General features: G+C 37.6%; 1 protein-coding gene and 4 non-coding genes across 7 annotated transcripts in view; all 5 read left to right on the plus strand.

Moving 5' to 3' along the window:
• Positions 1 to 25,680, plus strand: part of arid4a (AT-rich interactive domain 4A) — a 41,058-nt gene that overhangs the window by 4,818 nt on the left and 10,560 nt on the right. For all 3 annotated transcript variants that reach the window (XM_067455909.1, XM_067455907.1, XM_067455908.1), the window contains exons 8-19: positions 301 to 433; positions 4,657 to 4,736; positions 4,957 to 5,033; positions 5,136 to 5,305; positions 12,592 to 12,664; positions 12,858 to 12,952; positions 13,336 to 13,433; positions 20,680 to 20,935; positions 21,825 to 22,078; positions 24,737 to 24,916; positions 25,299 to 25,383; positions 25,466 to 25,655. In XM_067455909.1, coding sequence (XP_067312010.1) covers positions 301 to 433; positions 4,657 to 4,736; positions 4,957 to 5,033; positions 5,136 to 5,305; positions 12,592 to 12,664; positions 12,858 to 12,952; positions 13,336 to 13,433; positions 20,680 to 20,935; positions 21,825 to 22,078; positions 24,737 to 24,916; positions 25,299 to 25,383; positions 25,466 to 25,655 — 1,691 coding nt within the window. The remainder of the gene's footprint in view (positions 1 to 300; positions 434 to 4,656; positions 4,737 to 4,956; positions 5,034 to 5,135; positions 5,306 to 12,591; positions 12,665 to 12,857; positions 12,953 to 13,335; positions 13,434 to 20,679; positions 20,936 to 21,824; positions 22,079 to 24,736; positions 24,917 to 25,298; positions 25,384 to 25,465; positions 25,656 to 25,680) is intronic.
• Positions 20,443 to 20,524, plus strand: LOC137091688 (small nucleolar RNA SNORD53/SNORD92). The gene has a single exon (XR_010908132.1). It is a non-coding gene; the product is annotated as a small nucleolar RNA SNORD53/SNORD92 (small nucleolar RNA).
• On the plus strand, positions 21,077 to 21,159 carry LOC137091694 (small nucleolar RNA SNORD53/SNORD92). The gene has a single exon (XR_010908137.1). It is a non-coding gene; the product is annotated as a small nucleolar RNA SNORD53/SNORD92 (small nucleolar RNA).
• LOC137091691 (small nucleolar RNA SNORD53/SNORD92) lies at positions 22,182 to 22,263 on the plus strand. Its single transcript, XR_010908134.1, has one exon. It is a non-coding gene; the product is annotated as a small nucleolar RNA SNORD53/SNORD92 (small nucleolar RNA).
• On the plus strand, positions 24,985 to 25,066 carry LOC137091693 (small nucleolar RNA SNORD53/SNORD92). The gene has a single exon (XR_010908136.1). It is a non-coding gene; the product is annotated as a small nucleolar RNA SNORD53/SNORD92 (small nucleolar RNA).

Below are 25,680 nucleotides of genomic sequence, written 5' to 3' on the forward strand. Positions count from 1 at the left end.
CAGACTGTTGCTTATATATGTACCTTTAAGATGTAAATAATCTGTATGTAAATAATCTCTGTTGGAAGTGATTTTAATACAGTACACTTCATAGTCTTGTTTTGTTGTTATTGTTGTGCCATCTATTTGTTACACTTGAATCCTTAAATAACAACTAACATGTAACAACTAACAGCCCCCCCCCCCTTCTATTTTATTTATTTTCCTACATGCATGAATGCAGTTTTCTGATCAGTGTTTTGTTTTGTGAAAAGGAAGTGAAGTGTTTCAAACATTAGTGCTCTGTTTAATGAAATGCAGTGCAGACGATGAGAAGGAGTCTTCATCGAGTGAAGATGATGACGATGACAGGAGAAGGCTAAATGATGATCTTTTGGGGAAAGTTGCCTGTGTTCAGAGTGGATCCGATAGTGATTCCTGCCATTATGTCTTGGTGAGTCCTTGATTCTTTTACAAACCCTATTTAACTAACTAAAAAGACTAGCTATGTTTCCATCCATTTTTTTTAATGCTCATTTTTCAAAAGTCATGTCTCTTGGTGGGATGGGAGGGCATAATTGAACTAACCAGAGAACTGATTTCATTGCACAGCATCTAAAAAGTTGTGAAATGCTTTAGCTAAAGTCTGCCGTCAAAGTGGTTTGGTATAATTACCTCCCAGAACTGTTTTATATGACTGCGTTCCCAAACAGCAGCATCCACCTCAGAAAGCAGTTTAACATGACCTGTTTTATTGTGTTTCGTTTGCGCTCTGAGCTGCAAGTCATTTATTTCAAAAGCAACAGCTACATTTACTTCTAGAGCAAATTCTTAATGACATATGGTGCCATTTTATCAGGAAGTGTCGATTTTGTTCTCCTCGTCTCATTGGATAGAAAGGCTGCTTTATTCGCAGATGTTTTATGCGATATCCCAACTTTGAGCTTAAATTCACAACTTTGAATGAAAACATAGCTACTGTCAGCAGTGGAATAACTAATTTCTAAAAATTGTCATTATGTACTCTCCTTCAAGCCTGAGTGCTATTTTTTTTTTTTTTATTATTCCTTTGAAACAAAAATAATATTTGCAAAATCTTCACAATGCTTTTCCATAGACCTAATTCACAGCAGCGGCATCTTTGATTTTGAATGGGAATGAAAGCGAGGCTTTGAGGGATAGACGTCTCTTTAGTAGGTTGTGCTGTTATTTAATCTGCTTGTTGATTGTTTTGTAGATGAAGATATTTTTCCAAGAAATTTCAATAGAATAAAAAAACAGACAAATGAGCTGTGGAAAATTATAATTGATATAGGAGCTTTTTTTTTTTTTTTTTTTTTTTTTTTTTTTGTAGGACCAACAAATCAGTAATCCACCAAGTAAACGATGAGCACTGTCATGAGAAATTCCAACTTCCATTTAGATTCTGTCCTGTTCCATAGGAACAAAAAACGGGGTAAAAAAAAGTCTGAATTAACTAAACAGAAACTTTTTGAACATTACTAAAAATAAAAGTATGCGCCAGGTTAAGCGGTGCTTTTGTTGGAAGCTACATATGAGCACTAAAGTGGAGAATATTTTTGTATGTGTTTTTAGCACTAGCAAATCTGAAGAGAATGTCCGTATACAGCACCATATGCATTGCATTTTATGCTAGACTAGCAAGAGAAAACGAGCATGGCTTGCAGCACTTAAGTGAAAATACTCCCTAAAGAGGTTATATGTACGTTCTAATCATTTTCAGGACAAAATCCTACAAAACTTCATCCTGCTCAGGAGCTGCATGTAGGATTTGAGTGCTCGTATGTTTTCTGTTCAGGCAGCAGATAACTTCAGACAGCTTTGTGTCATCCACACACATTAAACTTTGATGAGTGAGGCTCTGACTAAAGACATTGCTACTCTGTAAAGTGATGGCACTATGTGCTTTTTTAACCATTTTCATAGGTTTAACATTACATTATCAGCTTGGAAAATACGCTAATTTGACTAGAAACACCAGAGACTGGAAATGTAAAGTGCCATTCTAGTATGAGTCGGGTGAGACTTCAGTGTTCAGAAAAAAAGGTGAATAAGCGTAGGCTCTATGACTTGAGAGAGTAGATTTCAGAATCAAGTGATTGCTTTGTATGGGGAACAGACTGAAAGTTATTTGCTGATGATGTTATAATAGAGTTTGAAACTGTTGTATGTAGGGGTGTGACGAGACGCTTATCTCACAAGGCGAGACACCAGATCAGGTTCACGAGAACGAGACGAGATTTTTACATAGTATTTTTAAGAAATCCACCATGATGAAATAGCCTACATGACTAGAAATTAAAAATTGTCTTGTAATGAATGTCATTTAATTTCTACTTTCTTAATATTAATTATCATATACAGTAAAAGACAGCAGTACTGTATTCTTTCCTCTATAGCCCCTTTCACACTGCACGTCGGACCCGCAATATTCCCGGAACATTGCCGGGTCGCCTTCTGTGTGAAAGCAACCACGTCCCGGGATTGATTACCGAATTCGACCCGGGTCGGGGACCTAGTAATATTGCGGTATTCGACCCGGGACGAGCGCTGTGTGAACAAAAGCCGAAACTAATGCCGCAACGTGTACGTAGTTATCGTGCGACTCATAGAGCTTGCTTCTTCAATAATACAACCTAGTCGGTGTTTTAAACGCAGAGAGTGTTCGTATACAAAAGAAACTAAAATTAAACGAGAAGAAATGTGTGCAAACTGGACACAAGTCGAGACCACGGAGCTCCTTACTATCCGCACTGAAGCGGAGATCGCTCGCCATTATACGTCACATCCGGATGTCACGTGTCAACTCGACCCGGGACCGTTAAGCGTTGTGTGTGAAAGCGCACATATTATGGTATTTCGCTGGCAGTGTGAATGGACCAAATCTAGCAGCCCGGGAACAAATGCCGGGTCGCATTATCCGTGTATTTGCCGGAATCGCAGTGTGAAAGGGGCTTATGTCTCTTCAGACCTCAGAACTGCACATGAGCTTCTTTTGACCTCCTAACTAAACTCTTTCCCACAAATTGATCATAGATATTAAGTACATGCAAATAGAGACAATTTGTTTTTTTAAGCATAGATACAGAGCTAAGAGATGGTTACCGGTAGATATGGTTAGACAACTAGATAACTTTAATATTGGGAGAAATTCTCATGCCTCAGGGAGCCGCTTTCAAACAGCGTTAATATTTAAATCATGTTTGAATGCGCATTCCCTTTTACTTTCAGTTTCGTGATCGTGCGTGTACTCTGTGATTAGGGAGTGGTGGTGCTGAGCGCGCAGTTTAAAATATAAGTCAAGCGCTTCTGTTGCGCAACGAATCCTAAAAATCCAAAGTCTTGACCACTAACATGTAATACACACTTGTAACACGCTGAATGCGACGGCTTCACTAACACGATACACACTAGTAACACACACGGAATGCGAGCGCTTCACTAACGCCTAACACACACTCATAACACGCTCGTCTTCTCGTCGCGTGATCACTGTTGCGAACAGCTCATTCTAGATGAGCTGATGGAATTAAAGCGACTGTTATGATTATCCACCTCAATGAAATTGTTTTTATTTCTATAAAAATCAAAACTAGAATGGAGCCATAACTTCACCCTAACACTTCATGACCAGATCGACGAGACTGTTTTTCACCTCGACGAGAAATCTTGTCACACCCCTAGTTGTATGGAAACTACTGTTCTTTGAAAAAAATAAAAATAATACCAAAACCTGTATATTGGAAGAAAAAAAAAAGAATACATTTAAAGATGGAGTCAGTCTGGAAATGTTATATTGCTGTGGTTGGAAAGTTGTTTGTGTTGGTGGTTGCAAATGTTATGAATTGCACTTTAAAGAGGTTGTTGCAAACAACTTATTTTATTCATTAATTGTTAGACGATTCATAATTCTTTCACTGTTATTGGGTAGGAGGCACTATTACACATAAAATAGTAAAGAATCTCCAGATCCAAAAACAAGTGAAGAAGCAGAAACAATCAATATTGTAAATCCTGCAACGTTTTTTGTATTTTCATTTTTTTTTTAAATTGTATGTACATTTATAACACTAATAGTTTGTATTATATTACTTCTGCATTAAATTACAAAAAACAACTTACTGCTGATGTGAGGGTGTTTCTAATACAGCGTATGGGAGTGATGGTAAAAAATAATCTCACTCTAATTTTTAATATTTTTGAATTGTTGCATTTTCTTTTGCTTTTTGACCAAATTGGGACACACAAATATATTTAACGTATTCTCTTATTTACCGCTGTAAAAGTTAACCCAACTATGATGACTTGTGCTCTGGGAAACCCGAAATGTGAAAAGGGACTATAGAAGCATTGCTTATGCAATCATCAAACATTAAACAGCATGTCAAATCAAAACTGCCTAATGTTACAAGAGTGAAATGTGGAACCTACAAAAAGGTGTATGACTGCCATCTTTGGGGGTGTTGATGGGCTCGGTCTACTCAAATGATTGATAACAAAAAAATACATGCCGAATAGGGAAAGAATTAAGATCTTTCTGGTTGAATGTTGCAATAAAAAACTGAAGTCTTGCAGGTTTAAATTTACCTTCTATACAGGTAAAGAGGTGCTCTTTTCATTTTAATATCTAAAATATTTCTTCTTTTTTTTTTGAAGGTGATATCTCCAAGCTGCAATGATGACCTAACTGTCAAAAAGGACCAATGTTTAGTGAGATCATTTGCTGATTCCAAATTGTGAGTAGCATTGAAAAGTAGCTTTGACATTTACAAACCCCATGAACTCAAAATGAATGTCATTTCATCTGATAGCTTTGCTCATTAAGCAATTTCATGAGATCCTCAATGGAGATGTTTTGCTTTTTAATGTGGTTATAAATTTTTTTAATAAGAAGAAACCGAAACATTTTCATGTTGTTACTATTCTCTTTCTGATTTATCTGTTTTTGGTCTGCAGTCACACCGTGGCACGCAAAGATGTTCAGGAAGTAAACATTGACTCCCTTTCTAAACCCGAGTACTCGCTCAAGAAAGGTATGAGACCCAAGATCTTCTGACCTCTATTGACTTAACTGTTCTCAGGCCACAGTCTGATCTATCTTGCTCTCTTGTGTCTTTTGTATTCTCGGTTACCAGGGTTTGAAGCGGCACAGCTCTTTCTACAGGCCAGACAGGTCCCTGACAGCTGGAAGGTGGACTTGAGCGAGATTCTTGAATCTTCCAGCAGTGATGAAGATAATGATGGTGAGGATGGTGAAGGCAAAGAGGGCGTGGAGGAGGTGGAGAAGGAGACAGAACCAGAGGAAGTAAGACCCTTGTCATTTCTAAATCTACATTTTGTCCAAGAAATTGGGTTTCCTTTAAAAGCGATTTGCCAAATATTGAAAAGATTTTGGTGTGTTGCTTATTCAGAATGTGGTGGTGGTGTTGGCAAATTGCAGTCTTGTACTTGGTTATTAATTATGATATTTTAGTTTATACCTTTGCTTGGACCCTTGTTTCTTGGTCTCAGTGATTGGCATGTAGTTTTGCAGTGATTGCCCTGATTAAAGGGGCTGCCAGAGCTGGGCACCAGGCATACTGAAGCAATATGAGGCCATTCGTGTCCAGTGCCGACTGAAAAGCCCCAGTGTTGGTATTTATGTTGATTTGTAAAAAATTCCATCGGCCCTTTACATCTCATGTTCTTCTACACCTTGATTAAGCCCACTGAATGCTCTCAGCATGTGGGAAAGCCCCCAGGCTTCGGACAACAATGTCTCATTCTTCCTGCTCCCCAATTTTGGACAAATGGCCATTTGCTTGGTTTTCCCGTCACGTTCCCATGGCAACTGCTCGTTCCTTTGGTTGTGAAAAGGCTGCGGGATTGGCTGAGGCCCAGTGGAGGTGTGCCAGTTTTGATGGTGGGCTGGGTTGAGCTCATCTCAAAGAGTCTTCTCTCCTCACTGGAGTGTTGCACTATTATAAGGCCAGCATGTGGAAAGATAAGTGGAAACATTTGTTGGAAATAATGGGTTGGTTTTTTTTAAATTATTTGTTTCTTCAGAAAGCCTGGACTAGGATTCTGTTTAGAATATACAATACTACATTTAAAAAAAAAAGAAAATTCTAGTTGGTGAGTTGCAGACTAATCTGTCTTAAAATGTTAGTTCACCCAAACATGAAAAAAAAAAAAAAGAGTCATTTACCCTCATCTTGTTTTAAACCTGTAGTTGTTGTTGTTCTTCGAAACACAAATGAAAATATTTTAAATGAAATCTGAGAGATTTTGGTCCCTCCGTTCAGGGTTTTATTTTGGCGCACCTCGTCTCCATCTCTGCTCAAAGCAAACTGACGGTTGGAGGGGAGTGGTTCAGGATATGTCATCAGAGGAGGAACGCCCTTCTAGAGCTAAAGCAAGTTTTCAGATTTTGACTAAAGATTACCGCAACAAACTCTTATTGTTTTTTCTGTGCATTACACAGATTAATTGTTAACAACAAGACTAGTAATGTTGCCGTTGCACTGGACATTTTCTGCAATAACACCCTTGTGCTTGGCTTGATTTAATATTTCAGATATTGGTATTTAATGTTTGCTTAAGCATAAAGGGCAGGTTTGTACAATATATCAGAATGAGGCAATAAAGTTTATATCTATATACAGGGTTTCCGTGGGGTCTTAAGTCTTAAGTCCTAAATTTCAAAATCAAAATTGTAGGCCTTTTAAAACTCTTACATTCACAGAAGTATTGAGTTCTAGGTCTTAAAGGGGTGGCTCTGTTTTTTTTTTCTAGGCTTGGTTGTGTTTATGGGGTGCAGTATAACATGTCTTAAAAGTGCCCTAGAATGATTGGAAACGATATTTTAAATTGTTCTCTGTTATCTAAATAGAGGGTGGCTAATGTGGCTTATTTAAGGTCAAAAATTGTCCAGATATAGTCTTACAGGTCCATTTACAACCCTAGAATTTGTCGGGCACAACGGGCAGAAGTCACATCTGCGGTGACTAGCAAGGGTTTATGATGTCACCAACCCAGGAAGAAGCTCATTGTAGTCCAAACCGGCCGTTTTTGTAGGCAATAAACTGCCATAACTTAATAAAGACAATGTCTTTGTTTGCATTGAACTTTCAGCGCTGTAACTTTGCAGATACTGTTTATGCTCAGCAACATTACACACTAACTAAAGTTAAAAAAGTAAAAACCACCCCTTTAAATCGTTTTAAACAGGTCTTAATTTTCCAGTGTCCATATAACGTTATGTCTGTGCTCATTGAAATGCTTCCGCAGCACTTAATACAGTGCTGAAAATACAGTCCTACTATCCAGCACTATGACAAAATAAAAGTATGATATGCCTGATAGCACTAAAACGAGTTAATAAAGGCAATGTAAACCACAAACTAAATTCAGTATGAACACATGGCCTGATGTCAGGCTGCCTGTGGATTCTGGGCACGTTTGCCGCCTGTCAGTGCTCGCGCAAATGTATTTCTAGGCTCTAGTGTTGGGCGATATGCCTAATTTTCCAATCGTCATATCGTCAGCCTGTGAGATCGCCGATACACGATCTTATCGCGTTGGGGCGGAGCAATCAGTGGCTTAACTTTGTTTTAAAAAGTGGGTGGGACAGTCTCACGAAAATGCGTATAAATAGTACGAGTGTGCAATCTCGTGAATGAATACGTCAAAATGAGCTTTGGCTTACAAATGGTAGGCTACGCAGGTTTTTGTGTGCATATGATACACACTTTATGGCGTATTATAAGGGGATGCATCTAAACACAATATAGTTAGTGTCCAGATTTTTCACGTGAATAAAGGCATAGATTTGCACACTTTAAATCCTCGTATTTTATTCTCATTAAAACCGAATATCATCAGTGATTGTACATCAAGAGCAGGGACAGTTTTTGTGCATTTTGTTTAGTGATTTTACCAGAACGAATAAAAAAGTTAGATTAAAGTGCTCTGCACATGCACGAGCCACGAGAGAAATCTGCACCACTGAAAACGGCAACGAGCGCCAGATCGCCTCTTATTTAACAAACGAAATGATGCTCTTCTAGTTAACCAGATGTGTTGTGTTTGTATTAAGTTAGGTTCATCCGTGAAGCAACCCGTGTGCAACTGGTCCGCTGTTGCATACCACAAACAGCATTTATTCACTATTTTTTATTTAAAATCCAAAAGTTTTTACTGAACATGGCTCGTCAGAATTGCAATTCTCTTTGTTTACTCTTCTAAGTCAGGTTAACGTACTAGCCTACATAAACAGCATTTTATTAAATTAATTTATTCATATTTAGATTTAGCTCATACAAGTGGCAAAACATTTAAACATAGGCTATAGCCTAAATCACAAACATTTTAAATTAGAAACTTACAATAGGCTATTCAAAAACAGCCGACTCTCGTCTCATCTTTCGTTCTTAAACCTTTTAAAGGAAATCCTGCAGTCTCGTTTCCTTGCTTAACTTGAGAAAAAAAGCCATGTGTTGACTTTGAAACAAGAGTATATTTTAAATTATATGCATCTGTGGTTAAATTAGGCCTACTAGATTTTCGCGTCAGTACATGTTTATTTTAATGCGAACAATGTTCTATCACTTTAATGCAGCAGCGCAGCGCAGCAAAGAATAGACACGGCACGAAAACGATCCGTGCACTGCTGCAGACGCAACGCACCTGGAACGGACTGACGGACAGCATCCGCGTGCAGTGTGAAAGTTGTAATCCGTTAACATGGGTACGGAAAAAAAAATACGCGCCGCACACGCACTGCAGACGGAGTATGTGTGAAACGGGCTCCATCGGAACGCGTGTTCAGTGCAGCGGGCAACATACTCCCCACCGCAACCTTCTCAAAACTGAGAGAGTAAACCAGCTGGTTTTCTTATACAAAACATTTTTGGGAATAGATAATTGCATAACAATAATTGTTGTCTTAATTGTTTCTGGCCTTGTTTGTTTTAGCAATAAGTTCATTCGAGTAGCCTATACATTTGAGGTGCTTTAATTGTTTTGCCGTTTTATTTGAGTTCTTTCATTGTGTTTTTTATTTATTAAAGCCTGGCCTTGTGTTTATTTTAGCAATAAGTTCATTCGAGTAGCCTATACATTGGAGGTGATTTAATTGTTTTGCCGTTTTATTTGAGTTCTTTCATTGTGTTTTTTATTCATTAAAGCCTATTTCGTTATTTATTATTTTTAGGCTACCGTCAACCTGGTGTCGCAGCCTGTCTATTTTAATGGACTATTTATTTCTGTAGCCCATACAGCGGGCAAGGGCTAAAACACATTATTAGAAAATACATTGTCTTCTAACAAGAAATCTTAGCTTAACGGCCAGTGCAATATTTTTTGTTCAATGTTGTTCAGATCGTTAAGTCGTTTGAAATAAAGCTGCTTTTACTTTTTGACTGATCCCTGTTCAAATGTATAGGCTATATAGCCTATAATTATAATATAGCAATTTGTTATTGTATTATTATAAGTATAAAATAAATGTACATTTATGGAAAAAAAATGCTTTAGCCTGATGATGATGATGATGCCGTTTTCGCCGTGGCTTAGGTGAATTTGTGAATAGGGCCGCTAGGTTGATCACCTTGCAATTAAATTCTGAAACTACGTAGTTTTTAGTCTTTAAAAAAAACATTTTTTCACTGAAGAGTAACTCATTTTTACATTTTAAAAGCGTGTGGTGTTGCACTCGCAGTAGCCTATATATGCGGCACATAGCCTGTGAGTGCAACACCACGCGCTTTGATGTTCATGTGAATGGTAAGGCTAATTAGAATAAGTACAATTAATGTAATAATGATAATAATAATAATAATAATAACTATGATCATAATATTTTCATTTAATAATTAAAAAAAAAATTATATTAATGGGGAGCGAGCCAAATATCGCCTTGAAAATCGCCAACAGCTTCAGCTTTCCGCGATCTCTCTGCCTATCGTCGATACACGATACTATCGTCTATCGGCACAACCCTACTAGGCTCCTTAATCTTTAACGATCAAACGCACACTATTATCCCTATGTACATATTGGTGGTTATGTCTTGAGTAAAAAAGTTTGGGACACGTATTGGATCTGTGCATTACTGTAAATTCTTAAAGTGAAAGCAAATTAATATATAGCCTATGCCCGCTCCTGTCTGTGTGTTAGTTAAACAACAACACAACCAGGGGGAAAAACAGCACTTACACTTAAAGCACTGTTTGTATCTGTATCTTTGTTGTATTAATTTTTGTCCTATTGTCATTTGTTTGTAAGAATATATTTTATTAATGACGTTTACTTGATTACTTCATTACTTGAGAACTTTTTTACTTATATTAAGCATTGCTTAATATACTTGTTAGATTTTTGTAAGAAACTGTGGTTTTGTTGTTATTTTTTGGTCGTGTGTGTGTGTATATATATATATATATATATTGTGTGTGTGTGTGTGTGTGTGAAATCCTGGTGGGATTGAGCTATGAAGAAGTATAAGTTTACTAATATTTTGTTCAATTTAAATAAATTAATAGTAATTCGATAAAAGTAATTTAGTGATAATGCATTTCATTTGTATGTTTTTATTTTATTTTTTATTGCGTGATATAGGTCTTAATTTAATTCATAATGGTCTTAAAAAGTCTTACATTTGACTTGGTGAAACCTGCATATAACCCTGTATATAATAGGGCAATTGTGTACATTACGTAAATTAGTTGATTTGGATGGAACGCGTCGATTCGTTGCACTGTGCATGTTACCAAATTATGACAGCTCTTCTTGAGCATGCTGAATAATACGGTACATTATTTCGAGCGCATCTGAAAAGTACCGTATTCCAATTTGTCCTAAACACTAAACATGCTTTTTATTTATATGGGCTTCAAAATAACTGGTAAGATAAAGTTTTAACACGGCTTACCCTGTCAGATGTTCTGACATATAGGGTATTTGTGCTGTTTAATGTGAAATATGGTTTTCTTCAATTTATAAATGTCAGAAAGTCTTGCAAATATTTTAATATTTACTCCTACCAGTTAATATTTAGTCTGTGCTCTTGTTTTATTTGTTTTATGTTTAACTTGGTGAGACTGACTTTTCTGTTACAATGAATGTAATGTTGTTCTAAGTTTTCCCTTTTTGATCTTGACCTAATCACATGCCTGACTAAAACATTTTAAAATGTCATTGTATCAGTCACCTCTATTTGGTGCATACTTATATGCAGCCAGTGTAATCCCATTCAGAATTATTCTATGTCATTTAGAATGACTTCTATGAGCTGGTTCTTTTTAATTAATAAAAAATGCTTATGAATCCGTAGGAGTGGTTGATAAATCTGACTCACTTTCAGTCACGTCCAACTCTGACAACAACTATGGTGTTGTGCCTGTAAGGCTTGGGAGATGTAAATTGGTGTAATTACCGACTTGTTGTTCTTATGACAAACGTATAATTTAAGATGCACCACAACAGACTTTATTTTTTTAAACTATTAATAAGTGATATTTATGTTTATAAAAGAAACTGAATGAGTAAATAGAACTAATTATGTTTAAATTAAAAGTCTCTAAATAAGTCTTTAATTTATTTTCTCCAATATCTCTCTCCTAATTTAGTAAAAGAATTGTTTAGGATTCAATTGGAGTACTCTTATTTAAAAAATAAATAATTGATTGCAATTTACACGTGTTGAGTTTCTTCAGTTACTGGAAGTGGCGCATTCCACAGACAAGAATCCAGGGCTCGACATTAAGCCTCTTCGCGTGCTTGTCCTTTGGAGAAGTAAATCTGTCATTCACTTGTCAGAGTAAAAAAACTTGTCCGGAATTTGTTTAATTTTTTGTTGTAAATATAATTTTTTCTGAAGCAATATTCTCACCATTGTTCAATCAGCTTCAACATATTTTAAATATGCATATTTGTGATATTTTTACCTTTTTATAAAGGGCTTTTTTCCACTAATCTAGTTAAATATAGGATATGCTTCAGCTTTAGTTGCAGAGACACACATAATGCTAAAATTAAGTGAAGTATCGAACTTTTCTGTTTTTAAACCCTTGATGAAACCTAAAGAAAGCATATGTCTCTCAATCATTTTGTTATCATATACGTTATCTTGCTTTCGCTCGGGGTAAAGCTGCTGCGCTTGCCTGCACTCGTGAATGCAGTGACGGGCAACTGTCTTTCCCATTCACCTGGTGTTTGGATTTCATGTGATTTCTCATTGTGGTCGGGATATTATGATAACTCAGCTTCATTCATTTATTTATCAAAAGTAACTCCATTTTGTAAGATCACTTTCAATTTTCTTCTAAGTAATTCCAAGTATCGCAAGGCAGATGACGACAACTTAACGCTCTCCACAGTGCCATTAGATTTAGTTAAAACTGCAAGCTTTATTTTACAGGCAGCAAATCAACATAGTAAAATTCTAATATTATTTCCTGTAGTTTAAACCTGTTTGCTTAGGTCTATTTTTATTACTACAATAAAATCGGACTGCTTGATTGTCAATGTTATTACTGGGTTTAAAAAAAAGATAATTGCACACTTGGTGAACTTTAAATTCAGATGTTGTCCTTTGTTTCTTTTAATCAGCCTGATGATGAGCCAGACCCAGAGGAAAGAGACCACTTTCTACAGCAGCTTTACAAGTTCATGGAGGACAGAGGTATGCCTGCACATCACCAGCCGAGTTGAAATCACTATTTGTAAAAATTAAATGGGGATTAACAATCTTCATAGAGACAGTTAAATAGTGTATCATGGTGGATGTCTATTATAGTATGTGTGTGTGTGTGTGTGGCCTCAAAAGCTCAAATGCTATTTTTTTCCCACATAGAAACCCTTTGCTTTCCTTCCAGGGACTTCAATTAACAAACCTCCAGTGCTTGGCTACAAGGATCTCAACCTCTTCAAGCTCTTCCGACTGGTGCATATTCATGGAGGCTGTGACAATGTGAGTGTTCTTAGCATTACCGCCATCTGTTTATTGTAGTCTGCAAATGGGAAGTGAGACCTTGCCAAAAATATGAAGCGAAAGTAACCACTGATTGAATTTATGGAGTTCACAGAGCTGGACTGAGATGAAAAATTGCTTGTTTATCAAATACATTTTCTGTGACTATTATTAAGGGTAATAATTATATTTGGGAGTTTGGAGTGGTGATAATTGGGAAAACGGCTGTGCTCATTTGAGTGATGTCATGTTTCTCTAAGCTCTCTGATCCCTAGGTGCGGTAGACAGATGTGCATGACACTATGAACTCTATGCAGGCGGAATTTGCACTTTTAGTCAACAAAAAGACTTGCAAAAATTAGATGCTTTTTTTTTTTTTTTAGATCGAGAGTGGATCTATTTGGAAACAGATCTACATGGATCTTGGCATCCCAGTTCTGAACTCTGCTGCCTCATACAATGTGAAAACAGCCTACAGAAAGTAAGTGCATGCTCTCACAATTTCTGCTGTACAGTACTGTATTTGTTTACTCAGCAGCCAGTGTTCTTTTTGTGGCGTTGGCAAGTGGAGACTATTTTCCACTTTTAAAGGTGACTTTTTGCTGCACTTTTACAATTGTTAAAGAAATATTCTGGGTTATTATCAACTTGATGTTTATGGACTGCATCTGTTACAACACCATTTTTCAAACCATCTTTGAGTGTAAACACATGAACAAAAAGCATGTTTACAGTAAATGAACCTTACAAGGAATGGCTAGGAGGCAAGTAGGCAATACCACAAATAAACATTTCAGATATGCAACTAAGTTGTTCCTAAGTTAACAATAGCCACATTTCCACTGTGGAGCCAGGGCTTTCAACGGGCTGGGCTAATAGCCTTGGACCTGTAGCACTGAGCCCAAAACCACACTGTGTTTCCACCGTTGGCCAGAAGCTCTGCATCGCTTCACTAAAACCCGCCCGTAACACGCCTCAATGAAACGTGCCACACCAACAAATGAAAGTTTAATCACAAAACTAATCCGAAAGAAATAACTGGAAACTAGTGAGATCGCAAAACCAACATGATAAAAGCAGCCGTTTGTTGCCATTTTAGTTGTATTGAAGGATTTAATACCCAAGCATCAACGTTTTGTAATAAGTGATACATTGATCATAATGAATTAATTTGTGTTGAGATTGCACATAAGTCACACAGAGTGGGATTTTCCGTTATTTCACTAAAGAAATTAGAGAACACGCATAGGCTACTTATTCAGTATATGTTTATTTGTAGTCACAGGACAGTAGCGTATCAAATCAAATTTAGAAAGAACGAGACAAGACATACTGATAGATAAAAAAGTACATGATTGTAATAACCCATATGATTTGTCTAATTTCTTGAAGCAGTCGTATTACCATGTTTATTATGGTAATGGTTAGCGTAGGGCTGCAGATTTATTCCATCGATCAATCGGATAAGAGGTACTTTCTTTATTAAAGAACTATACTAAACATACAAGAGAAAATAAGATGGTATCTGAAAATGAACAACTATTTTGTTTCCTTTTTAGATTTTTTGTTGTTGTTGTTTTATTGCTGAAATTGCATACATTGATATCTGTAAAAACTAAACCAATTTAGAGCATTAAATTGCCATATTATATTCAAAATGCTAATTCAAATATATAAGTAAAAATATCAAAATCAATTAATTACTTTAAAAGAGTAAACATAGTACAACCTTAAACTAAACCGACAACCTATTAATAAAAAAATAGTAATATAAATTATACTGCTTAAACATTCCATTTAAGTTGTGCAACTTTCACGTTTCAGCTCAGGCATGACAGGCTTTTACGGTCTTCTTGGAAGGCTTTGTGGCTAAGCAAAAAAAAAATATTGGACAGGAAGAACAAGAGTAGAGATGGGTACACTAGAGATGTGCGGATCAGCTCTAACATCACCAAATCCGCTGTTAAAAACAAACCATCCACCCGCACATGATTTTCTCTGATTTAGATTTTCGCACCCGATCATCACATTACAACTATTCAAACTCTGTGTTAAGTGCAATGCTATCGTAACACATTAGCTACACTGAAGTAGGTTGCTTTAAAAAAATCTTCTTTTGGCAATTTTTTTTTTCTTAAATGACCTAAACCAGGGTCGACAACCTATACAGCACATGGAGGAATAACCGCTGAAACGTGAGCAAAAGCGAGAGATGTTTTTGTTCATACAGATGTACATTTTGAGCTAATCATTCATCATTGTAACACAGCTTGTTTTATTAACTTAGGAGCTATATACACTCACCTAAAGGATTATTAGGAACACCTGTTCAATTTCTCATTAATGCAGTTATCTAATCAACCAATCACATGGTAGTTGCTTCAATGCATTTAGGGGTGTGGTCCTGGTCAAGACAGACCCTGCGTCTCAATCAGCTCCCTAGTTCACTAGTCAGGGCACTGATCAGGAAAGTCAATGGGCTGACTCCCTGATCAGTGCCCTGACAACTGAACTAGGGAGCTGATTGAGACGCACCCAGAGTCTCTTCTAACTCCAAACTAAATGTCAGAATGGAAAAGAAATGTTATTTAAGCAATTTTGAGCGTGGCATGGTTGTTGGTGCCAGACGGGCTGGTCTGAGTATTTCACAATCTGCTCAGTTACTGGGATTTTTACAAACAACCATTTTTAGGGTTTACAATGAATGGAGTGAAAAGAGAAAAACATCCAGTATGCTGCAGTCCTGTAGGCGAAAATGCCTTGTTGATGCTAGAGGTCAGAGGAGAATGGGCTGACTGATCCGAGCTGATAGAAGATCAACTTTGAAATAACCACTCATTACAACCGAGATATGCAGCAAAGCATTTGTGAAACCACAACACGCACAACTTTAAGACGGATGGGCTACAAAAGCAGAAGACCCCACCAGGTACCACTCATCTCCACTACAAATAGGAAAGACACGATTTACAATTTGCACGAGCTCAACAAAATTGGACAGTTCAAGACTGGAAAAATGTTGCCTGGTCTGATAAGTCTCGATTTCTGTTGAGACATTCAGCTGATAGAGTCAGAATTTGGCGTAAACAGAATGAGAACATGGAACCTTGTGAACATGGAACCTTGTTACCACTGGTGGTGGTGGTTTAATGGTGTGGGGGATGTTTTTCTTGGTGCACTTTAGACCCCTTAAAATTGGTTTCTTGAATATTACAATGAGTTCACTGTACTAAAATGGCCCCCACAACAGAGATGGGGACTCGAGTTTGAGACTCGGACTCGAGTGCGACTTAAGTCACACACAGTGACTTCAGACTCGACTTGAGACTCGCCCTCGAGAGACTTGAGTCGGACTCAAGCTGTGGGACTCGTGAGCAATGTTTATTTTTATTAGGGCTGCCAAAATTAACGAGTTAATAACGTGTTAACTCAAATTAATTTTAACGGCACTAATTTTATTAACGCAGCGCACATTTTCTGTTTGATCTGTGGGCCGTAGTTTGGAGAAATTGAGGTCAGCCATAGACATAGGCTAGTAATGCTGCAGTAGCAAACATTAATAGGGGAAGAAAAGGGGTTAACAATAACGTTACAAGTGCAGTTATAGCCTACAAAAGATACCATATTTTCTACTTAACTTTTATAAGACTCCAGATCGAAAAGTGTCTTTTCACTGAGCACATTCTCTGCCATCTGAGTGCGATGCACTGAAGCTCACTCGCTCATGTCTGAGGTAAATCATTTACACCATCACTGCTTATAGTACGTGTTTTATTGAACTAAATACATGACAATCGGCTAAAACGAATACGCAGGTTACTTTTCTGAACAAGATCACTTCTGAGTCCGTGTTACTCACACTGTTCATATGAAACAGTGTGAGAACTCACACAGTTCGGCACACACACACAAAATACTGCCAGTTGCACAAAAACGCGCAGCTCTTAAAGGGGCCGCACTATATTCCTACTCGTGGAATATGGACCTACTCCAAGTATGTTGTGGTGCTGGTGCTCTCACATGTCCGCATTATGATTATAATTCAGCGACAGACAAGGGTCCTTTTTCTCCAGAACCTAATTTTTTGGTCTGTACTGTACTGTGCGTTCATGCTAAGGCAAAATACAACAGATATTATCTTAAAAGTAAAGCATTCTTGGTGTTTTTTTCATGTTGCAATATGCTGTTTACAGTTATATAACAAAATCAAAGCTGATACGGTATGTTAATAGAGATAGGTGTTAAAATAACATATTACATGCTTTGAATTCCTTATATATAGCTTTGCAGCGTTCCACACAGCCTGGGTGGGTCGCCGTACGTCATACAACACTTAAGAGACTTATTATAATAAAGACACTTGAGACTTGACTTGGACTCTAGCTCAGAGACTTGAGACTTGACTTGGACTCTAGCTCAGAGACTTGTGAGCATCTCTGCCCAACAGTCACCAGATCTCAACCCAACAGAGCATCTTTGGGATGTGGTGGAACGGGAGCTTCGTGCCCTGGATGTGCATCCCACAAATCTCCAACTGCAAGATGCGATCCTATCAATATGGGCCAACATTTCTAAAGAATGATTTCAGCATCTTGTTGAATCAATGGCATGTAGAATTAAGGCAGTTCTGAAGGTGAAAGCAGGTCAAACACTGTATTAGTATGGTGTTTTTAATAATCCTTTAGGTGAGTGTATGATTTAAGTGTGATTATTTAAATGACGCAAGTCAATGAAAGTACGCAGCTCTGAAAACAGGAACGCTGCACATCACACATACACGTTACAGCTTGTTCTGCTAGTTATTGAGCTTAGCTTTGAGAACATTTTAATGGTGTATTTTGGAGATATCAAGTATATAAACTCCCATTAAACATTTAACATGCACATCACAGTGATGGTGATGCATGTGCAAACTCCATTCAGGCTGTTCATGTGATTGGAATTGCTCGTATCTCTTCAGCTGACACTCAAACTGCCGCAAATTAAACTTAAATGTTCAGCATTGCATCCTGGTGCTCAACACACAGTTGTCTTAATTTAAACATAGCAAGACTAAATAGTATTACCAGTGCTGATGCCACTCTTGCATTGCTGTCTTTGATATTGAAATTACCGTATATACCCGAATATAAGACGAGGTTTTGTGTCCTATAAATAGGTTGAAAAATGGGGGGTCGTCTTATATTCACGATATAGACAAAATCACATATCTATTAAAACTGATGATAACAAGGTCACACTGTTGATGCTCGCGCAGTCTCTCGGGGATAAATCACAACACATGAACACCGCTCACACAGAGAAACAACGCTAAATGTAAATGTTCTTCTTATATTTATACCATATGATGCAATTAAACAACATCACTCAACCAAGAGTGTGTTTTCCTGAATACCATCACGACTGAAAATGACACTAATTTCATATGACAGGTCCATAAACAAATTAACATTGTCACGTACATTTTAGATGCAGGGGGTGTTTTTGTTTCATTTCGGCAGTGAAAATAGTTCCAATCAAATATTATAAGTAACAAAGTTCCAAACAGCAGAACCATAACGTGTCTCATAGCAACAGTGTGCGTTACTGAATGATTCAGTGTTTAAATGAATCGGTTGAATCAAAGATTCAATAACCTGTTTGTAAACGACTGCCTCAATCGTGGGCTGCGTCCGAAAACCTAGGCTGCTGACTCGTTGCCTCGCTGCCTCATCAGACAATGACTTGTAAGCCAGCGTTTTTTGCATGAAGGCGTCTCATGAAACTAATTTCGGACAGACTTCTAAGGCAGTGTAACAGTTTAATGAGCTACAGCAAAATAGAGAGAGCTTTGGTGAGAACTAAACACATTTAATTACTACAGTAGTGATTTCTCGCTAGAAATGACATCAGAAGTGTAATATGTTGGTAAAAATCTTACATTTACAAACAAACTGACCCGCAAACGCAATTCTAGACGCCATCTTTTTTCCCCAGCTCAACTGTCACTAAATGGAAAGCACAGGATTGTGGGATATCAAAGGCAGCGAAGGACGCATGTATCCTGTCTTCAAAAATCGATCAGATGAAGGTCTCACAAGAGATAGGAAGTGAAGCAAACATTAGATTCGGACGCAGCTTGATGCCTTCCTGCCTTTAAATGTGTCCTCCGAAGGCAGCATTTTCGGACGCAGCCGTGAATGAATCAGCCATTTGAATGAATCGTTTGAATGAATGACTCAATGACTCACTCAGTAAGACTCACCTGCTGCCACCTACTGGAGGTTAAGTTTCATGTTTAAACACTGTCTAAAATTTCTTATACATCCAAAAATACAAATTTCATTATTTAATGCAGTTGTAATTTTTCAGCGTAAATTATTTAATTAATATAGCCTAGTGTGTTATTTTAATTGAATGTTTAGATCAAATTTAAGAATATAAAGTAAGATTAGGGTTAAAATGCCCTTTAAAAAAGGAAAACATCACAAATATGCAGATTTCAATATGCCAAAGCTGATTGAACACTGTTGAGAATATTGCTTCAGAATAAATTGTACTGTTTAAATAAACAGTTAACAGGAGCCATTGACTTCCATATTTTTTTTTTTTTCGTACTTTGGAAGTCAATGGCTCCAGTTAACTGTTTGGTTACTGACATTCTTCAAAATATCTTCCCTTGTGTTCAGCTGAATACATACAGGTTTGAAACAACTTACGGGTGAGTAAAGGATGGCAGAATTTTCATTTTAAAGTGAACTATCCCTTTAAAGAATGACGCATTGAATGTGAATTACCGTAAAATGATTTCCGCGTCTTCATCAAAATCAACACTGATTTATCTCTGTTCCTTTTTTTACTTTACCCACCTGACCCACGGATATAAAAGCAATCTGCACATACTCCCGAGTCCTTCCCAAAATAAACTGCAACATCCGTGTGTAGTTAAATGGACTAACGATGCTTTGAGGCAAATGATTTTGCCTCTATTTATTTTGGAATTACAGTAACTTTGGAGTTACTCGATGAATCGTTTCAGCCCTAGGTTAGTGCAAATAGTCTGCCTTATACAGTGAAATAACTTTGGTTTGTGATCCACTGTGGATTCTGATCAGTTGCTGCTGTCTGAAAGTGAGTTTTGAGATTAAATTATTTTGAAAGTCTTTAATGCTAATGTTAGCTGGTATATGAAATCTACAGTGCTGCCGTCTCAACTCAGATAAACTGTGCGTTTGTTCATAACCATTCCTCAAGCCAGAGCTGTCCCGCCTTGTACCAAGGTATTCGTGGGGCCTAAAAAACCTGCCCGTTGGCCAGGAGGAAGCCTCAACGAAGCCTGATCAAGCCCTAGAAGTGACAGTGGAAACGCAGCTAATTGCATGAAATGGGTGTGATAAATTCCTTGCTGACCCTGCTACAAAATAATATTTAATCTGTCAACTCATTTATTGGTCAGAAAAAATTAACCAAGTCCTTTTGAAAATTGAAGGCTTGTTATAAGAGAATGGGGTCTCATATGATGATACCAGAGAATGGTTTCGCTAATTTGACTGATGTCATGTGATGTTACAATTCTCTTGGCTGTCTGATTAACCTCTTCTTGAGTTCAAAAAAACATTTGGAGAATACCATACATATACATATGTACAAGACTTTGCAGAACATCAACATCATTGTTGAAAACCTAGTGTTTCTTTTAATAATTAAGTTTGTTGGCGATTTAAAATACAACATTTACTGAACCTCAGGTACCTCTACGGATTTGAGGAGTACTGCCGTTCGGCTCAAATCCAATTCAGGACAGTGCACCACAATGAACCGCGGCCAGACATCCAGCCGGAAGTGCAGAGCATCAAGACTGTGAAAAAAGAGAGTGAAGAAACAGATGAGATGATGCAGCAGGTTACAGCGGAGCCTGGAACCAGCGAGGACAAACCTGCAGCAGACGCTGATGAGTCAGATGCAGAGAGTGAAAAAGGATGCAAAGATGTCTGCTCGCCCAGGGTGAGTGTCTGTCTGTCTGTCTGTCTATCTGTTGGGCTGCTCTCAGGATGTGGGACTTTTATGCTCCATGTACTGCCACAGCTACAGAGCAATAATACTTTTATTTCAAAGTGTTTTTGTCCTTGAATGAGTTGGAGGAAATGCACATGATGATACTAGAGAATGGTTTCGCTTTCATGACCTGATGTCATGTGATGATACACTTCTCTTGGCTGTCTGATCAAACTCAATGACTTTAAATTGATTTTAAGGGCATGTCCATAATTTAGTGTTTTTAAACCAGACAACATCCTGTGTTTAAAGGAATAGTTCTCTCAAAAATAAAAACTTGGTCTCATGTCTCGCTCTCAAGCGATTACTTTGTTCTGTGGAACACAAAAGGAAAAATTACTATTTAATATTTTTTTTCCCCCAAACTGCCTGTTCCATACAATGAAAGTGAATGCTGACCATAACTGTCAAGCAAGATTTTCATTGAAAAATTTAAATTGCAACATTTTTCTCACTCAAAGTTATCAGCTATCTTTGGAGGACTCAGAATACAGCATTTGACTTGTATGGACCACTTTTTGAGGTGCTTTTATGATATTATTTGTTCAAATATACAAACTATCAAACATTTAAAAATGAATGATAGTATTTCACTTTTGGTGAACTATTCTTTTAAAATGTAAATTCTTGAGCATGTGCATATAGCGTTTCGTTATGCTAAAATGATTACTACAGTTTTTGTGTGCTCACATGAGTGTAGTTAAAGTTTTCTCTATAAAAAGGGACTTTCAATTAACTTTATATATATATAATTATTATTATTTTTTATTTAATTTTTGTTTTGTTTTTTTTGTTAGAAACTAGCTAAAAGCTATTTGTTGTATGTCTGACTCCTCAGGGCCGGCGGCGGTGTACGGTGACCCCTGTCAAGGTAGAGGTGAGGGAATCTGTGAAGGAGGAAAAGAAAAAGGAGGAGATGCAATTTGGAGAAGAAAACAGTGGAGAGGAGCAAAAGGAGAAATCTGATGGGGAGACCCCTGGGAAACGCCGCAGTCACCGCCTCGACGAGTCTGATAAAGATTCTGATGATGAAGAGCAGGAGGATGATGAAGATGAGGAGGAATATGGAGAGAGATCCAGACTCAGGGACCGGTAATCAGCCTTATCTATGCTTAACCTGTTAAATGTTTGGCTGTCCTAATGAACTGATTTATGATTTATTTATCAGTTAAGCTTGAACCTATTCCAGCAGAGTCAAAAATGATGATATCAGAGAATGGTTTCGCTTGCATGACTGATCTCATGTGATGTCACACTTCTCTTGGCTGTCTGATTAACCTCTGCGTTTATACAGAAGAAATGGTGGTAATTCATTAGTAGGGGTGTAAGAAAATATCGTTACACGTGAATATCTCAATATTATGTTTGGCGATACTGTATCGATTCTCAAAAAGCTGTATCGATATTTATTTATTTACATCCAAGATTCGTGGCTTTGTGTTCGGTTTAAACCACAGACTGTATAACACCCAACCGCTAGATGGCAGTGTTATCTCAGAACATATAACTGACGCGGAGCCGGAGAAGCGCAAGGTGAAAGTGCGCGCATCACTAGTGTTTACATTAGCAAACCCAGCTCTCAAGACGATAGCATTATTCCGCTCCTGCAGTATACAGAGCTGAAGTGTGGACTCATTTTGGCTTCAGCTAAAAAGAAGCCACTAAGGAAATCGACAAGAATCATTTTGTTTGCAAAATAGGCCAAGTTATAATCTAATACTTGGGAAACACATTGAAACAGAGAGCTCGCTTAACATCCTGACGTCACCCGCGCTGCTGAGAAGCGTTTCGATAGAATGTACTGCACGTTTTCCACTCAGTAACAAAATAAACAAACGCCAAAACTGACAACGGTGGCAGGAGAACGAAAGATAATAGCGATGTGGATATGGATGCACCAGCTCTGCAGTTCAGTACTTGAAATAGCACTTTATACAATAGACTGCTTTATAGAAAACAGCTTTAGGCCCCGATCACACAGAACGCGTTTTTCAGGTTCGAAAATGCGAGGCGCACTGCACTCCCTTTTTTGGTCGGCGGTTTTTCATTAAAAAATGAGCTGTGCGCATTAATGTTTCTAGGCAACCCCCGAATCACCTGTCAGTCAAATCAATGTAACGGTCAACACAACGGAAGGCCTGCCGCTTCATTCATTTGTTTGGACGACAGAAAATAAGCTCGATGATGTTGCGTGCTTTTCTGCTCAGAGTTTACTTTTTTTCAACTTCATGCGCTCTGAGCGCTCCTTCAAAAACTTGAGGCGCCCAGGGCGCATAACCAGCGCGCATAACGTTCTCTGCCGACCGAAATTCTTTCAAAAAAGGCTTCTCGCTGCAAAAACGCGTTCTGTGTGATCGGGGCTGCTGTGTTAAATATAAAACAAACAGTCATGAAATGGACTGCACTTCCTGTTGTTAACTAGCCACTGCTATACTGTGAACCTTTAAAACATATACACATAAAGAATCCTGCAGTCACTTTACATTTCCCTTAACTTAGATTGCACATTGCATTTGATTAGTGTTATAAATTATACTGTATTAATTAAATAAAATACTTTGTCTCGTGTTTTAGGCTTATGGTTGTGTTCTTTATTCTTTTAAATTATTTAAAACAAAAACACACAAAAACGAAATATCACAGTATATTGCCTCTCACAATATCGCAATATATTGCAATATATCGTATTGTAACCCCTGTATCGTGATATGTATTGTATCGCCAGAGTCTTGGCAATACACAGCCCTATTCATTAGTACATTTGAAGCTTAGACTCTTAAACACATTCCTTTGAAAGGAGCTTTTTTTCTTACTCGATGCCAATTATAAACAATTTTGTTTGAATTTGGACTTCAAAATGAATATTTCAGTCTTACAAGACAATGTTCCACCCTCATTCTGACCCTTACGTTAACTGCCTGTTCTTTAGGTCACACTACTGTATAGTTGCTGATTATGTAAATATGTGCAGTTGTATGTAGGGCTGTTGCAGCGAAGGAATTTCTCTTGCGTTGATTTTGAGTGGCTTAATATCGTAACGTGATGCGTGAACCGCACTCTGCGGTTGGCTTGTCTGTATCGTAGTATTACTTATATTGCAGGTATCATGACAGCCCTAGTTGTAGCTATAGAAAGTTGTAGCCAGAGTCTGCACAGTAGTAAGCACGAAGTTGAGCCGCAATATCAAGGTTCATGAAATTACATTTCATGGAGAGGGCGGGATTATTGACTTTATACTGCATCCAACAACCTGAGGGCGATCAAAGCGCTTTGACTTTGCTTTTCAGGACTTGTGCCGCACACTTATGTTCACCAATTATACATTTATTTGATCAAAATTCAGTAAAAACGGCAACATTGTGATATTACTACAGTTAAAAATAACCATGTCTTCTTTATTATTCTATTTTAGAAAAGTAATGTACTCCTGTGATGGCAAAGCTGAATTCTTAGCATCATTACTCCAGAGTTCAGTGTCACATGATCCTTCAGAAATCATTCTAATATGCTGATTTGCTGCTCAAGAAACATTTATCAGTGTTGAAAATAGTTGTCCTGCTTTTGACAACTTAATGACAATTTAATGCATCTTTTCACTTACTGACCCCAAACTTTTAATCGTAGTGTATGTATGTTTATATAGTAAATCAAACTTTATTTCAAAGATGATATCGTTTTTTTTTTTTTTTTTTTTTAAAGGACTATGTTGTCTGTGTTGATGAAGAGCATATTCATTTGTTTGTTTGACAGTGATGACAGGGAGGAGGAAGATGGTTGTGAGGACTCTGAGCACTCTTTGGCTGGCACTAAAGTCAAAGTGAAATATGGCAAGGGGAAGACACAGAAGATCTATGAAGCTAACATCAAAAACACAGAGACCGATGATGGAGAGATTCTTTACCTGGTGCATTACTACGGCTGGAACGTGAGGTGAGGTTTTGAAAAGACTATACTTTGTAAATGACTGAAATTTGAAGGCTTGTTTATGATAATGGGGTCAAAGATGATGATACCAGAGAATGGTTTCGCTAACTTGACTGATGTCACCTGATGTTACACTTCTCTTGGCTGTCTGATTAACCTCTGCTTCAATTTTATATTTACTATAATATAATTTTAGCCTTTTACCTTTAGAGATTCCAAAACACAAGATTTAATTTGTTAGATTTCTGAACATCATGCGTTAAATGTCCAGTGTTTTTTTTAAAGTATCCGAATGGTTTGCAAAGACTGAATGGACTATTTTTTATTTTTTTTTTACATTGTGTGTGATGACAATATTATTCAAGTGGCTATTTTGTCTCTCTTACAGATATGATGAATGGGTCAAGGCAGATCGAATAATATGGCCTGGAGATAAAGGTGGAACAAAGAGAAAACAAAAGAAAAAAATGAAGGTGAGTGACAGTCTATCATAAATTTAAAAAAAAAAGATTTTAAGAACCTTGGGGAAAATGTTCATGCTGTCCTTCTCCCCAGAATAAAGAAGATGGTGAGAAGGAGAAAGATGAGGATAAGGCCAAACTGGGAATACGGCGAGGTCGTCCTCCACTTAAATCCACCCCTCCCAGCACCTCCCGCAGTCTGTCCAAGACCCCCAGCAGTGAGGGTCGCTCCAGCAGCAAGAACTCACGGCCTGCAGATGCTTCTACCCTGCCAAATGGAGAGGGTAAGACTGTCCATTTCAAAAGCTG

This window comes from Pseudorasbora parva, chromosome 10 (assembly GCF_024679245.1).
Source record: "Pseudorasbora parva isolate DD20220531a chromosome 10, ASM2467924v1, whole genome shotgun sequence".
Taxonomy (NCBI): Eukaryota; Metazoa; Chordata; class Actinopteri; order Cypriniformes; family Gobionidae; genus Pseudorasbora; species Pseudorasbora parva.